Source organism: Anopheles maculipalpis, chromosome 3RL, assembly GCF_943734695.1.
Source record: "Anopheles maculipalpis chromosome 3RL, idAnoMacuDA_375_x, whole genome shotgun sequence".
Taxonomy (NCBI): Eukaryota; Metazoa; Arthropoda; class Insecta; order Diptera; family Culicidae; genus Anopheles; species Anopheles maculipalpis.
This window is the reverse complement of record NC_064872.1, coordinates 12,741,821-12,754,394: the sequence shown is the minus strand read 5'-3', so window position 1 is coordinate 12,754,394 and position 12,574 is coordinate 12,741,821. Positions and strand designations below refer to the sequence as shown.

Genomic DNA, 12,574 nt, shown 5'->3' with positions numbered 1-12,574 from the left:
ACCTCACTACGGAAGGACGGACTTTATGGAATTTGAACACTGGTCCTACCGTAACTGGCGTCGATGTTGTCTCAGCTCTCCCTTTTTTGCGGATCCCTTTAATAACCATAAAATTGGACGGGTTGTTTTCATGTACTTTTATGAATAACCAAATTTTTATAATTTTTGCAAAACAAATTAAAAATTTTAAAAAATTTTTCATTCCCTATATTTTCTTTATGATTTAAAAATTCTTAATTTTGTCAGAAGGTTGAGCAGAAAGTTTCTTCAATAGTAATTTGATTGTATGATATTTTAAATATTTTTTAAATCGTTTATTTATAGAGGTTTTGAGTCTTAGAGACTACATTCGCATCTAAATTTATTTGAAATATTCTACCACATGCCATGCTATGAAGTAAAGGGTGCAGATTTTAATATTTTTTAAACATTGACGACTAACAAAATTCAACCCAAATTGCTCTTCATACATCTTTTTATTTTACTAAATTACATTTTAAAAAACTGAGCAATACGGCCTGGTTATGAATAAAAAAAAATTAAAAAACTTCTCAAAACCAAACCGTCCAGCCTGTTCTTCGTCCGCGTACCACTATGCCACAACTCGACCAAACACAGGCAGCGAGTTTCGACCGTAGATCTCGCTTTGCGTTCATTATCGTTTATCGTTCGTTGCCGTTCGAATCAGATTTTGTGCGCGATCGCGAATCGAACCCTTCTCGCCCGTTTCATCGTCGTAAAGGCTCCATCCGCGTGTGTGTCGCTGTCGGTTAGACGTTATTTGTTACGATCGATGTTTCTTCCTTCGGCAAGCAAGCGCCTCACGTTTGGGAATATTTAGTGGTGGTATTTCATTTTCTTTTCGGTTATTTTTCGACATCAAATTTATGACACTCCATTCCGCCGTACCTCGTCGGTGGAACCCGTCCGTGTTGCCGTGCAAGCTGCTGGGTCGCTAAGCTCCACCAGTGTACAAAAGAAGGAGTTGCTGTTTCTCTTTGCGAGTGCCTTCGTCTTTTCGTCCTGACGTAAAACCGCTCCACGACGTTGTGAAGTGCGTGTGCCGGTGGTGTTTCGTTGTTCGAGTGATTGGCATATTTGTTGGTGCGTTTTCGTGAAGCGTTTTTTTCGTGGTATCGTGCTGTGGGTCGATTTGCGTGTTTTGTAAGTCGCTAGTAAGCGTGTGTTAGTGGGAGTTGAATTTGGGATTTGGTGTGTTTTTTATACCTTCGGAAAGGGAGCGCGCGATCGGTCCCATCCGAAGAAACAGGTTGGAATTGGAGTGGAAAGGAGTGAAACGTGCCGGCTGGGTGGAGTGGGGCGCAACCGAAAGCCATTGTTCAAATAGGTCACTGTCCAACGGTGTGTTTGCTCATGTGTAACCGATGGTGATGCTGTGATCGACAGCGAAAAAATAGATGCCATGTACCCTTAGCGATTGCCCCCTTAAACGAATTGTTCACACAAATCAGAAGCAAACCTGCCTTGCATATCGCAGGTCAAAATCGGGCCCCAAAACGGAAACGGCTTACGTCGCAGCCCTAGAACAAACTCCTGTGTGCGCATCGCAATCGGGGAATCGGGATTGTGCGATCAGATTAGGTGGGTTCCGAAGGGTGCAAGTGCGCGTAGCCGAGAGCTAGTTAGAATATTCAGTTGAGCATCAAATCGCGTCGTAAATGTACCGGCACGTCCCAGAAACATGTGAGAGAGTGACAGGGCTATACCCTTGCCGATAGATTCTTCTCAACCCATCCACGAGAGATCTGTTTGACCGATCATTTTAACTGCTGAATTATTTCACGTTAACAGCACCAAACGTGCACTTTGGGGAGGGTTTTTAGTTGTTGCTTTGCTGAACGGGTCACCACTTTTTGTGTGTATGGCCTTTGAATGCATTCGACAAATAATCACTCGCCATAGCACTTCAAACATCCACTTCAGATGGGCCGGTGGCTCTTCATGCGATGACAGATCGAGAGACTTCGGTTGGGTGTTTTTTGCTGGCACTGCTCAAGTGGACGATGAATAATTGAATTTTTGTTTACTTCTACTACTCTGTGTTTCCATGATGCTGTCCGTGGAGTAAGGGTGTGCGAAGGGATTGGCATGCAACGCATTAGATTTAATTTAGATCCGTCGTCAGACGCTAATCGTCAACGGGATGTGATATGGAGCGTTGATAGCAGGGATGTCAAAGTCTTCAATTGTCTTAAACCAGTTGCCACAAGTTTTATTTAATTATATACTTATTATAACTTGAGTTTTAGTCTCGAATTTTGTATTAAAATCCTCTCTACAAGTACAGGCCTGTTTGCAATTGTTTTGGATCTGTTAGCCGCTCATTTCTAGAAATCCATTACCAGCCAAAGACAGGGAATTATTGCTGGGCATTTAAACTATTATTGAGTCCTTTTTAGGAGGAGTAGTATTATGTTCTTTTTCCGAAGCGTCCGTCCTAATATACCAAAGAACGTTTGCTTACGATCCTCTCACTAAGACAGATCTGATGCTTTTTTTGCAGAGAATGAGAGAGATTTTTTTTAATGTTCTCACGTTCTATAATCCACAGTGCGAGGTTTGACAGACCTACCTGACTTATGAATATCAAGCTTCCTTGAATGTGTTTAATAGTAATAAAGGCAGCGTGAAATGTGATAAATTTCAATTGAAAGCTGTACACTGACTCAACCATCTTTGTCGGTTGACTACCTTTTTTTCTATTTCAAACAATGTTGATGCATTGAAATGAATAGGCAACTGATAGCCCGGCGACATTGAACCTAAATGGATTGCATAAACATCCAATTTGTCAGGTGTTTCTTTCTTTTTCCAACCGAACAAACAAAATCCTTCATTGATCCAACCACTCCTGATCGCTTTGCCGAACGAAGCAGACAAAGTTGGTGCGAAGTGGAATGTACCTGTTCGGGAATGCAGTGCAGATCTTATCAGCAATCGAAGTGAAGTGAACTTACCTCAGACAAATTCTAGCATTTTGAAACCCGTGTCCCGGGTTGGCAAGAAAACGTATGTAGTCGTTGCATTGTGTGCACGGACGGAATCGTGGGGAACGTGGTTTTTATGGATTGGACCTTGAAAACCGGTTGATTCGCTGTAAGACTGCGGGATTCCCTAAACTCATCATACGGACCGTGTAGGGTCGGTTTGTAGTCACAAGGGAAAGATTAAGAGGCAGGCATTAAAAGATTTTTAATCTGTGAGATTATTGAGTACGCCTGGTGGCGATTTAACATGAAATGCCATTAGAAAGGGACGATGTAAAATCAATTGAAACAGTTGTTTCATCAACAAGTGAATTAAGTGGTCCAAAACTGAATTTTCTGAAGGCTCAAAACCGCAACGTGCATTGTAAACGATAGTTTTTTGTTGGATTCACCGCAAACACGTTCGTTCGTCGTTCTGGAGACCTCGATGCTCTGCAAGACTCGCCAGTCATGCAGTTGAAGCTAGTTGCTCAAGACGCTGGCAAAGCAACCTTCATCTATCCGTCCATCCATCTCGTCACGAGAGCCTTTTTGTAAAAAAACTGGTTTCTCTACACGAACGGGGATCAGGGGATCTCGTCCTCCCGGAGATCACCTTCATCCATCATCCATCAGGTGCGTCCGAGCGTGTTTCTTGAACCGCGAGCTTGTGACTTCAGTGATATGTGAAATCAGCATAACGAACCAATTGCACCAAGCAAAACACGAATGCTTGGTGCGATCTGCAGCAATCCAATGCGCTATTTGTAAACTTACCTTGTATTGCTAGTGCCGGTCGCAATGGCATAGCCATCGGGGTGGAGGGCCTGATGCCCTGATGCTTTACACACGTGCAACCTATGATTAGCTTTTATCACTAATGAACGTGCAGAGAAAGGAGGGCTCGTAAGATGAGGTAATGAGGCCCGATTTCACCTCCTCTCTCTCTCTCTCTCTCTCTCTCTCTCTCTCTCTCTCTCTCTCTCGGGAGAGTGTCAATGTTTCGAAGAGTCCGGCGTGTGAGATGCGATCGAGTGTGTACAAAAATTGATAATATTTCCACAACCAAATGCAAAAGCTTCCAACAGCGCTTGGTTGAGCTGAAGCTGCGTAGTGTAGTGCACATAAAACCATCAGCAGTGTGTCTCTCGCTCGTGCGAATGTAGTGCAAAACCGTGTCCGAATTGAACCGGCGCCGGTCTGAAGTGTTCGTGTTTTTGTGTTTATTTTCGAAGGCAAAGAGCTGCACAATGCTTGAAGGTTAATGTGAAATTCTCCGTTTTTTTTTATCAGCACAGTGTACACCAGAATCGTCTGCTACGTAGTGAAGTGTAAAGAGTGAGTCGTAGTTAAGGTAAAGTGCAGCAGTGTTACGGAGTGTCTGCTGATCGTGCAGCCATCAACAGCGGTACCAACATTCAAAGGCGGTTGCTTCAGGAAGCAGGATAAAATGACTGCAGTCGAAATGACACACATTGAAACTCCACCGTAAGTGCTAGAAGTTTATGTAGATTATTTTGCTTTAACATTCATTTGCGATTGAATATCTGACACATAATGAGAGAGCTACCAATGTTTGCGCAAATAGTTAATTTTTCTTAACAACAGAGCATTACAAAAAATGACAAAAAACGAACGAGAGCTGCAGATAAATGATTATTAATTCAAAATTCGTAACAGGTTCTGTGACGTGTTTTTTTTTTTGGCAGCTGTCTACGCAACTAGTTTTTAATTTGTCGATACGGAGGATGACTTGTGTGCTGCAACCAGAGGCACAAAACAAACAAGTTTTTGTTGGAGTTCGAAACACAATAAGTATTTTTTTATGAAGGTTTCCTGGCGCCATGATAAGAATTATTTTGGCATTCGTCATCATGGCCAATGTTTGCTGTCGAACAACTTTGTCCGTTATTATTTATTGTGTAAAAAGAATAGTTTTATATTCTGCTTACGTATTGTATTACTTAATTTCAATGTTCAAAAAGCGTGAATACACGTGTTTTAAACTTAATTTGCAATGCGAGTTTGTGCAGTTGCAAGAACATCAGTATTCTTGCTCAGAAATGGTGTAGAATGGGCTGTACTGATAGCCTACCTTTAGGCGCAGTGCCTTCCTCAATCGATCTAAAGCTTCGTGGAAAGCTTTACATGCTCAGAAAGCTCTTATGCGTGTAGCGTTACAGCGCCATAGTGTGTTGCAGTTCGTACGATGTAATGATTGCATTTTACAATGCTTTTTTGTTTATTTCATCTTTCTCCAATTTACGATTCCATGCTTGTAATTTTGTTTTTTTTTTCTTTGGGGAACGGCGTCGTCGTAAAAAAAATTATATAGTACGTAAACTTTACATTTCCTTTTTGTATGAAAAATAATGTCAAACAATTGATGTAAAATGGTAATGTTCGAAAGTTTATTTTTGATTGATAAATTAATAAAATAACGATTGTTGCTATATCCTTTGAAGACGAAACTGAAGTCATTGTATGATAAATAACATAAATTCAAGGTGCAATTTTGAAATATTTATTATACTTTACATTATTAATTATTATACAAAACAATCAGTCTTTTTCATTGAAAAGTGTTTGAAATTCGACTGCTCTGCCTATTCTGTTTATTACGGGTGGTCGATTCCTCCCTTTTCCGACCACGTTTTGTTTGCGTCGTATGAATGAATTGACATGCGGATGAATGAACATTTTATTGCACTTGAGGAAGTAAAAAAAAGCCAGGGCCTGGCAAACTTGTTCATTCAAGAAACTTTAAATTAATTTTAAATAAAGAAAAGGAAAATTTTGTGCTGCATTGCACCATTCACAATCAACATAAAATATATTACGAAAGGTTTAAAATAAAAAAATGTAAAATTTGTTGGACACTTTTCCATATTCTTCCAAAGGAAATCGTGAAACAAGAGTCTTTAAATTAGAATTGTAATTTATTTTTATTTATTTAATTTAATATAACGACTCGTTTGCCAAAATAGAATTACCTGGCTGTAACAAAAATTTTATTATCAATTCTGAGTTTACTAAAAGAACCATTGATGTTTAAATGCTGAAACGTTGTGAAAAAAATTCACTACAAATTCGTCCATTCCATTCTACTTACATACGTCATCTTGAAGGGCAACGTATAAATCAAACACATTTTACTTAACAAATTCAACTAAACCACTGGCAACTAAGTGGTTTGCCAGTGATTTGCCATACCCTGCCTCGTACCAGACCCGTGGGCATTCATTTAGCTCGCGTTTCTTCATCGCTACAATTCATTCATCCGTCGTTGCGTGAGGACGTGCTTGCGCTAAGAGAGCTCCGCTATCTTGAAGTGCTGAAGTTGACGTATAAAGAGAGAGAAGAAAAGAAAAATATCACGGTGAGGAATTCCATTGCCATCCACCACCTGGGCCGAGGGTTTTTTTTCCTTCATTTGCCATACGAATGTTGGTCGTCGGTGCAGCAGGATTGCAATAATACGTTTCCTGACGACGGTGCAATTGGAGTGCATTTTCTCGAGTGAAGCAATCAAATTTGATTGAAATCCTCCCCCCTCGGCGTGTGCGTGTGTGATTGCGGTGTGTGTATCATTTCTTTGTCGCGTGCAGTTTCAGTGTAAACAACGGGAACTCGCGGTGCAAAGGGCGAGCGGCAGCGCAGACTAGCAAAAGGGAGCATTTTTGGCCAGCGATAGGGTGTACTAGTAGCACTTCCCAGCGCGGTTGCGATTGTGTAATTTCCTCGGTGACCCCGAAAGCAGGCGTGCGCTGCTGTGGATTGTTGTTTGCTTCTATTACTCCCTAAATACGCAAGTGCTCCAAACGTCATCCCGGTGGTGTCTCGTGGTTGAGAGATTGTTTTGATCCGTTGCTTGACCCCCGAGTTCTAACTCGTGCACATCAGCTCTCACCCGCTTCCCACGGGCAATACCTGCACAGACCGAACGAAAGGTATGTACGAATTGTGAATCCCTTGATCGTTTCCTAGTGCTCCAAATCCACCCGTAATCCTTTATGTTTGTTGATGGATACTAATAGCACCCCCCCACAGGTTATTAGCTTGTAACGTTTACTAGTGGGTACTAATCAGTAGATTGACTGACAAACCTCCTAGCAAAAAGGGGGTGAAAGTGTGTCCCTAACACTAGACGTACCGCGGCTTGTCACGTTGGTAGCTAATAAACAGCGAAATCGAACGCGGCGTAGCGTTCTAGAAACCAGCAGCAGTAGGCATTGATTATTGATTTTCCTCACTCATCTCAACTCACCCTCATTCCAGCGTGTTTCGTAATTGTCACTCACTTTTGTTGCATTTTCCCGGGCTGTTTCGGGCCGAGAAAACCGGAAACAGTGCACTCGTCCCCTGTTATCACAATATTTCATTCGCTTTGTTCTTGTTTCGTGCCACGGCGCTGTTGTATAAGAGTTTAGTTTCGTGCTTTTTCTGTGCTTAATGTGAGCGTGTGTATGTCCCGGTTGTGTAGTGTATAGCGCGTGTTCTTAGTAGAGAGTCCCTGATAGTGAGGCCTTGTACTGTTGACGTCAGGTAGACACGATGGTGCCAGGATCTGTGTCATAACGCGTACTGCCTGTTTTGATAGTGCATCAGCGGGGGAGCATTAGATGCATTTAATCATCATCTCTCCTTGCCAACATAGATACTCACCCACATACACCAACAGCGAAACACACACACGCGTGTGCTGCTGCTGTCGGCGCCGTGAAGCGCTGGGATTTCCAGTCCTTACCTTTCGGCTTTTCCTTTTCTCAACATCCCAGTACATTCACTGCTCCAAAGAACCAAAACTGACAGGTAACAGCGGGTCGGTCGCAGTGTGCGTATAGGCGCACCACAAGTACTTTTTTCGGACACAACTGTCAGATGTGTGTATCCTTTTTCGAGAGAAAAATAGCCCTTCATGCAGAAGAGAGAAAGAGAAGAGAGAGAGAGCGCGCTTACTAAAGCTGGGCAGTGGAAAACTGAGCAAGAGTAGATGCCCGACATTCGTAATCGTGCCGTTTTTTTTTTGTTCCTTCTTAATATCCTGTCAGTTTGTGTGGTGCTGCAAACGTCAGTATCCTTTCGCCAGTCTTGAGTAGGAAAACGGGTAGAAAGCGTTACACAACGATCGAAAATTCACGGACTCTGTTCTTGGTGACACACCTGGGCATTCCTGTTCTCGTCCGTTTTTTCCAAAGCTGCGGGTTTCGTGTGTCCGTTTGTGCCGTATCTATTCCGGTAAGAAAGTTCAGATATCGTGCGGTTTTTTGTTTGGTGTGAATCGACGCGAACTGCATTAGTGAAAGGTTTTCCGTGCAAAAGAAGCCCGTGAAGCGGAATCCTTATACCAACCAAAGAGCCCTTGCGACTGGCTTTTCATTGGTCCGTTTCTTCTCCCCGTAACTAACCAAAAAAGGTAATTATGAACCCCTTTTTTCCTTTGAAGAAAACGAGTAGAAATTTGGTTGTGTGTATTATTAGTTTTGTAATTGGACAACCGTCCTGGCTGGTGAATCGGTTCACCCTTAGAGTTGAATAACCAGGCATCTCCATCGAGATGCAAAAATGGGGTGCTGCCTGTCGGTAGAACTTCCTGCTCCAGACGTCACCGAGAATGGTTTCCTGCGGCATGCAGAAAATGTTACATAAGCGAAACGTCCCAGTTGGGCACGCAAGGATTCCGTCATTGTACGACGGGAAAAATGGAAAAGTTTGTGCCAATGTACATTCGCGTACACACACATACAAATATACACACTGGAAAAATGCACACATTCTCTCAAATAAACACACACACTCACACAGTATTTGCTCATGGCCTACTACTGTCAGTTGGCAAACGTTGGAGCAATTTTCTCTGGGAATTTTCCACCACAATTGCGAGAGTTTATTATCCTTCACCGAGCGAGAGAGAGAGCGTGAGAATGCAATGAGAAGAGAGAGAGAGAAAAACGGGTTTTCACCACCACGAATGAAATTAACGAACCATCAACGAATGTGTCCTCCGGTGGAGGTTTTTTCACGTGTGTGCGTGCGTGATTGGGGGGTTGTTTTCCGGAAGCGATACAGCAAGCAATCTACCACACCACACCACCACAAAAGGAAAACCTACCCAGACAACGGTCGGAATTCTCTTGCCAAAAGTCGTATGCATGGTCCGTTGGGTACGCTGTGTGTATCCGTTTTGACACCTGGACATGCTTGTTATTCTTCAAGACAGGTGACTTGACGCAACGGTGGCAATAAATCCGTTCCATTCTTCTCATCCACCCGCTAAATGGTTGTGTGAGACCGCATGAGCACCAGAGAAGCCGGCTCATTTGAATGTCACCTCCGTCATCGGATACAGACCCAGGTGGAAGCCAACTCGGGAGGTACTTTTGTCCTTTGCTTACATAACATCGCACCATAGAATCAGTTCCATAAAGGGTAGGCGAGCGGTGGGTGGTGCGATTTAAGAAACAGCACTGGTTCGTGTCCAGTTCGCGCTTGGCTGCCCTTTCTATTCTATTGGTTGGTTTGCTTTTTTTTTCTCTCCCTTGTTCCTCGAATGCATCTCATCGATTCGGTGGCCAGAGTGACGTAACTTACCCCCTTTTTGAGTTGGTTGTGTAGCAAATAGTAACCGTACTTGAAGGAGCCCCCGGGCATTCCAGTTTCACCTGCACGGGGCAGTGCTAATATTTACACTTCAATTTAAACTCCCTTATCGGGGGGCAAAAACTGTGCTTTCTGGACGTTTGCCAACAGTGTAGGATGTCGTGTACTTTATTAGTAGTGAAGTGGTGAGTTAGGAGACAGAGCAGCGATTGTAGCCTGTTTTTTCGCCTTATGTTTCTCAATTTTTATTTGAACTCTGCAACAGTTTCTAATATGATTTGTTGGTCCAATTTTCCAAGCTCATGTTGAACCCATTTTTGGAGCAACACAGGACTATGACAGCAAAAAAAAGGCTTGGTTGTTTTATCGATTGTTCTAGATGCAGGTTCGTGCAAATTGGAGCGTGGCAAGCTCTTGGGCATGCAAATAGTTCAAACTTATGATTGCTTGTCATAGAACTGACTGTTTCTAGTTCTAGTATGACTTTCGTTGCATTCTGGTTGGTTCACGCTATGCTTAAAATATATTTAGTCATTGAAACATGCTGGTTTTGGCAACATGAGAGCATTAGGACGCTCTGTGAAGTTTTCCGTCAGCATTTATAATTTGACATCTTTGTTAGAAATCCCCTCCTCTGCTATTTTTTTTTTTATTTCATCAAAGATTGACTAGCAAATTTTAAATTTTGGAATGGAACAATAGCCTAGAGAAGCTGATGCCGACTTTCTTTGATGGCAGGTTGTGTAACTCTTATCAGGTTCTTCCCCAATCTAGTTTGTTCTGTTCAACAACTGGTCAGAAATTGATAAAACCTTGTCTAGGAAGCTAGGCATTGGTCTGCCAGTTTTTTATTCCTTGAATAGATTTGATCCGTTCCAGGAAGACCTGTTGAGATTATAGTTCCAGACAGAATAAAGTGTAAGAAGTTATTCTCTCTCTCTCTCTCTTATTGCCTTAACGACCTCTAAGGTCATGCCGGCCATCGATACGGCTTTCTAGACTGCCGATACCACGTAGTTGGTTAGTCAGGCCTCACTACAGGGGAACGGTCCGGATGAGATTTGAACCCCGGTCCTGCCGATTGAAGACCGGCGCCGCTGTCGCCAATACCACCGGGCAGCCCCCAGAAGTTATTAAATAACTTCAAGAAAAAACATACAAAAATATCAGCAGATAAATTCTTTACATGTCAGAGCACTTGTAGCAAGTGTTGGAATCAAAAAATCTAGCTAGAATTCATTTATATAGCAATTAATCAAGCGAGAGAGCGTAAAATCTGGATGCTGCTTAACTCACATTTAATTAGCCAAAAAAGGAACGCAAAAGCATTATCGAAAGTCATGCAACCAGCAGCAGTTACTTTGCTGAAACGGTTCGGACATTCGAGATTCGATTAGTTCAGACAATTACACCACGAAAGTGAAGTGAAGCAGATATTTCAAACACACTTCACTTCATCACCACACCTGCAACGGTGCCCATCATCAGTGCTAACACTGAATCTGGTTCGTCCTTCGGTATTCTCCGAGTCCTTCGCAAGGCCGCCATGCCTTATTGCTCTAACCGCAAGGGGTCACATTTTTCTTCCCGCGTTTCAACAAGGTACCCCTAATTGTATTCGTGGCCATTGTTATTAATTGGCCGTTGGCATTGTGGATCGTTAATTAGGCATGCTGAAGCTATGGTGCGCCCTATTCACCTTGCTTCGTGCGTATCCTCCCGTCCAGAGGCCCAGAGGAAATGTGTTGCAAAAGAAAAGAAAGTGGCAACACGGGAGCTACCTCAGCGGAGAATTCCGAATCCCAACACACACACACAAGCCTCACATTTAGCAGCCGCTTGTCGTTGGTGCTGCGAACTTTTCGTTATGTAAGCGCGAATGGATGGCAACGACCAACACACCAAAAAGAACCAAAATTGATGTACTTTCGGAAGAAATAAAATCCATCAAAACGGGCGAACATTTGTAGCAATGGAGCAACAGCGAGAGAGAGAGAGAGAGAGAGAGAGAGAGAGAGAGAGAGAGAGAGGGGGGGAGGTCCCCGCTCCGATTGACCTTCACCTTGGTCTGCAGCTTTTGCGTGTGGCTGTCTTGAACGATCCGAACCACTGCGAACAGAATCGCCAATCGGAAGGTTGACTATGTTTGTGCGGTGTATTGTGTTTGTATTTCGACTGGTTTGAACTCGAGAACATGATTCCGGCGGTTAGCAGGGTGGGTAGCAGCACTCCGAAACACTGAAACTTTAGTCCAACATGTCTGCAAAGCAGTGCTGGACAGGTGGAAGGAAATAAAACAAAAAAAAAAGGTAAAGCGCAAGATGGTGTGACACTCCGTACAATGGGAGTCATTCGGGAGTCATATTGTGCTGTGTCCTTTTTTTCGACGATGGGTAGGATGGGTGTCATTAGCATTCATCGCCAAAGATGCGTGTTTGGCATCGGATGTGTTGTTATCGATGGACGTTTCCGCTACGATGCGGTTCAAGTCGGTGCGTCTAGGCTGGTTAATATGAGTCATAAAATGCAGAAGTGTTTATGGTGCTTCCTATTTTTAAGTGGCGTTTGGAACGTTTGGAACCGGTTTCAAAATGTTCTTTACTACAGGATCTAGCAGCGTTCGGATCGTATTGGCATGCGGGTGTACTTCTTAAACATGTAGACAATTTTTAGCAATAAAGCGTCTTGTAGCTACCCTTACTATTTAAACAAGCTTTCGTGTCATTTTGATACTTTCAACGAATAAAAGCCAGAACCAGAACTCACTCACCCTTCAATAGCTCACTGCTCTATCGCCAAACAAAGAAAGGGAAAGGAATGGGCAACGAAACAATGAACACATTTTTATCTAGTACGCCACGTGACACTCGCTGCAGCCACCGCTTGAACGCATATTAACGGCCGCAAATGCTTGGCCATTTGGCGGCTGCAGTTTAGTGCAGCCGTTAGTAACGCATGCACTTTGCGCACAGCCTGCCACAAACGCA

General features: G+C 43.0%; 2 protein-coding genes across 7 annotated transcripts in view; one reads left to right on the top strand and one right to left on the bottom strand.

Moving 5' to 3' along the window:
• LOC126564362 (zinc finger protein ZFP2) overlaps nt 1–12,574 on the bottom strand; it is a 505,414-nt gene that overhangs the window by 267,930 nt on the left and 224,910 nt on the right. The window lies entirely within an intron of this gene.
• Nucleotides 4,423–12,574, top strand: part of LOC126564440 (protein NDRG3) — a 33,532-nt gene continuing 25,380 nt past the window's right edge. The window contains exon 1 of the mRNA XM_050221491.1: nt 4,423–4,475. Coding sequence (XP_050077448.1) covers nt 4,438–4,475 — 38 coding nt within the window. The 5' untranslated portion in view covers nt 4,423–4,437. The remainder of the gene's footprint in view (nt 4,476–12,574) is intronic.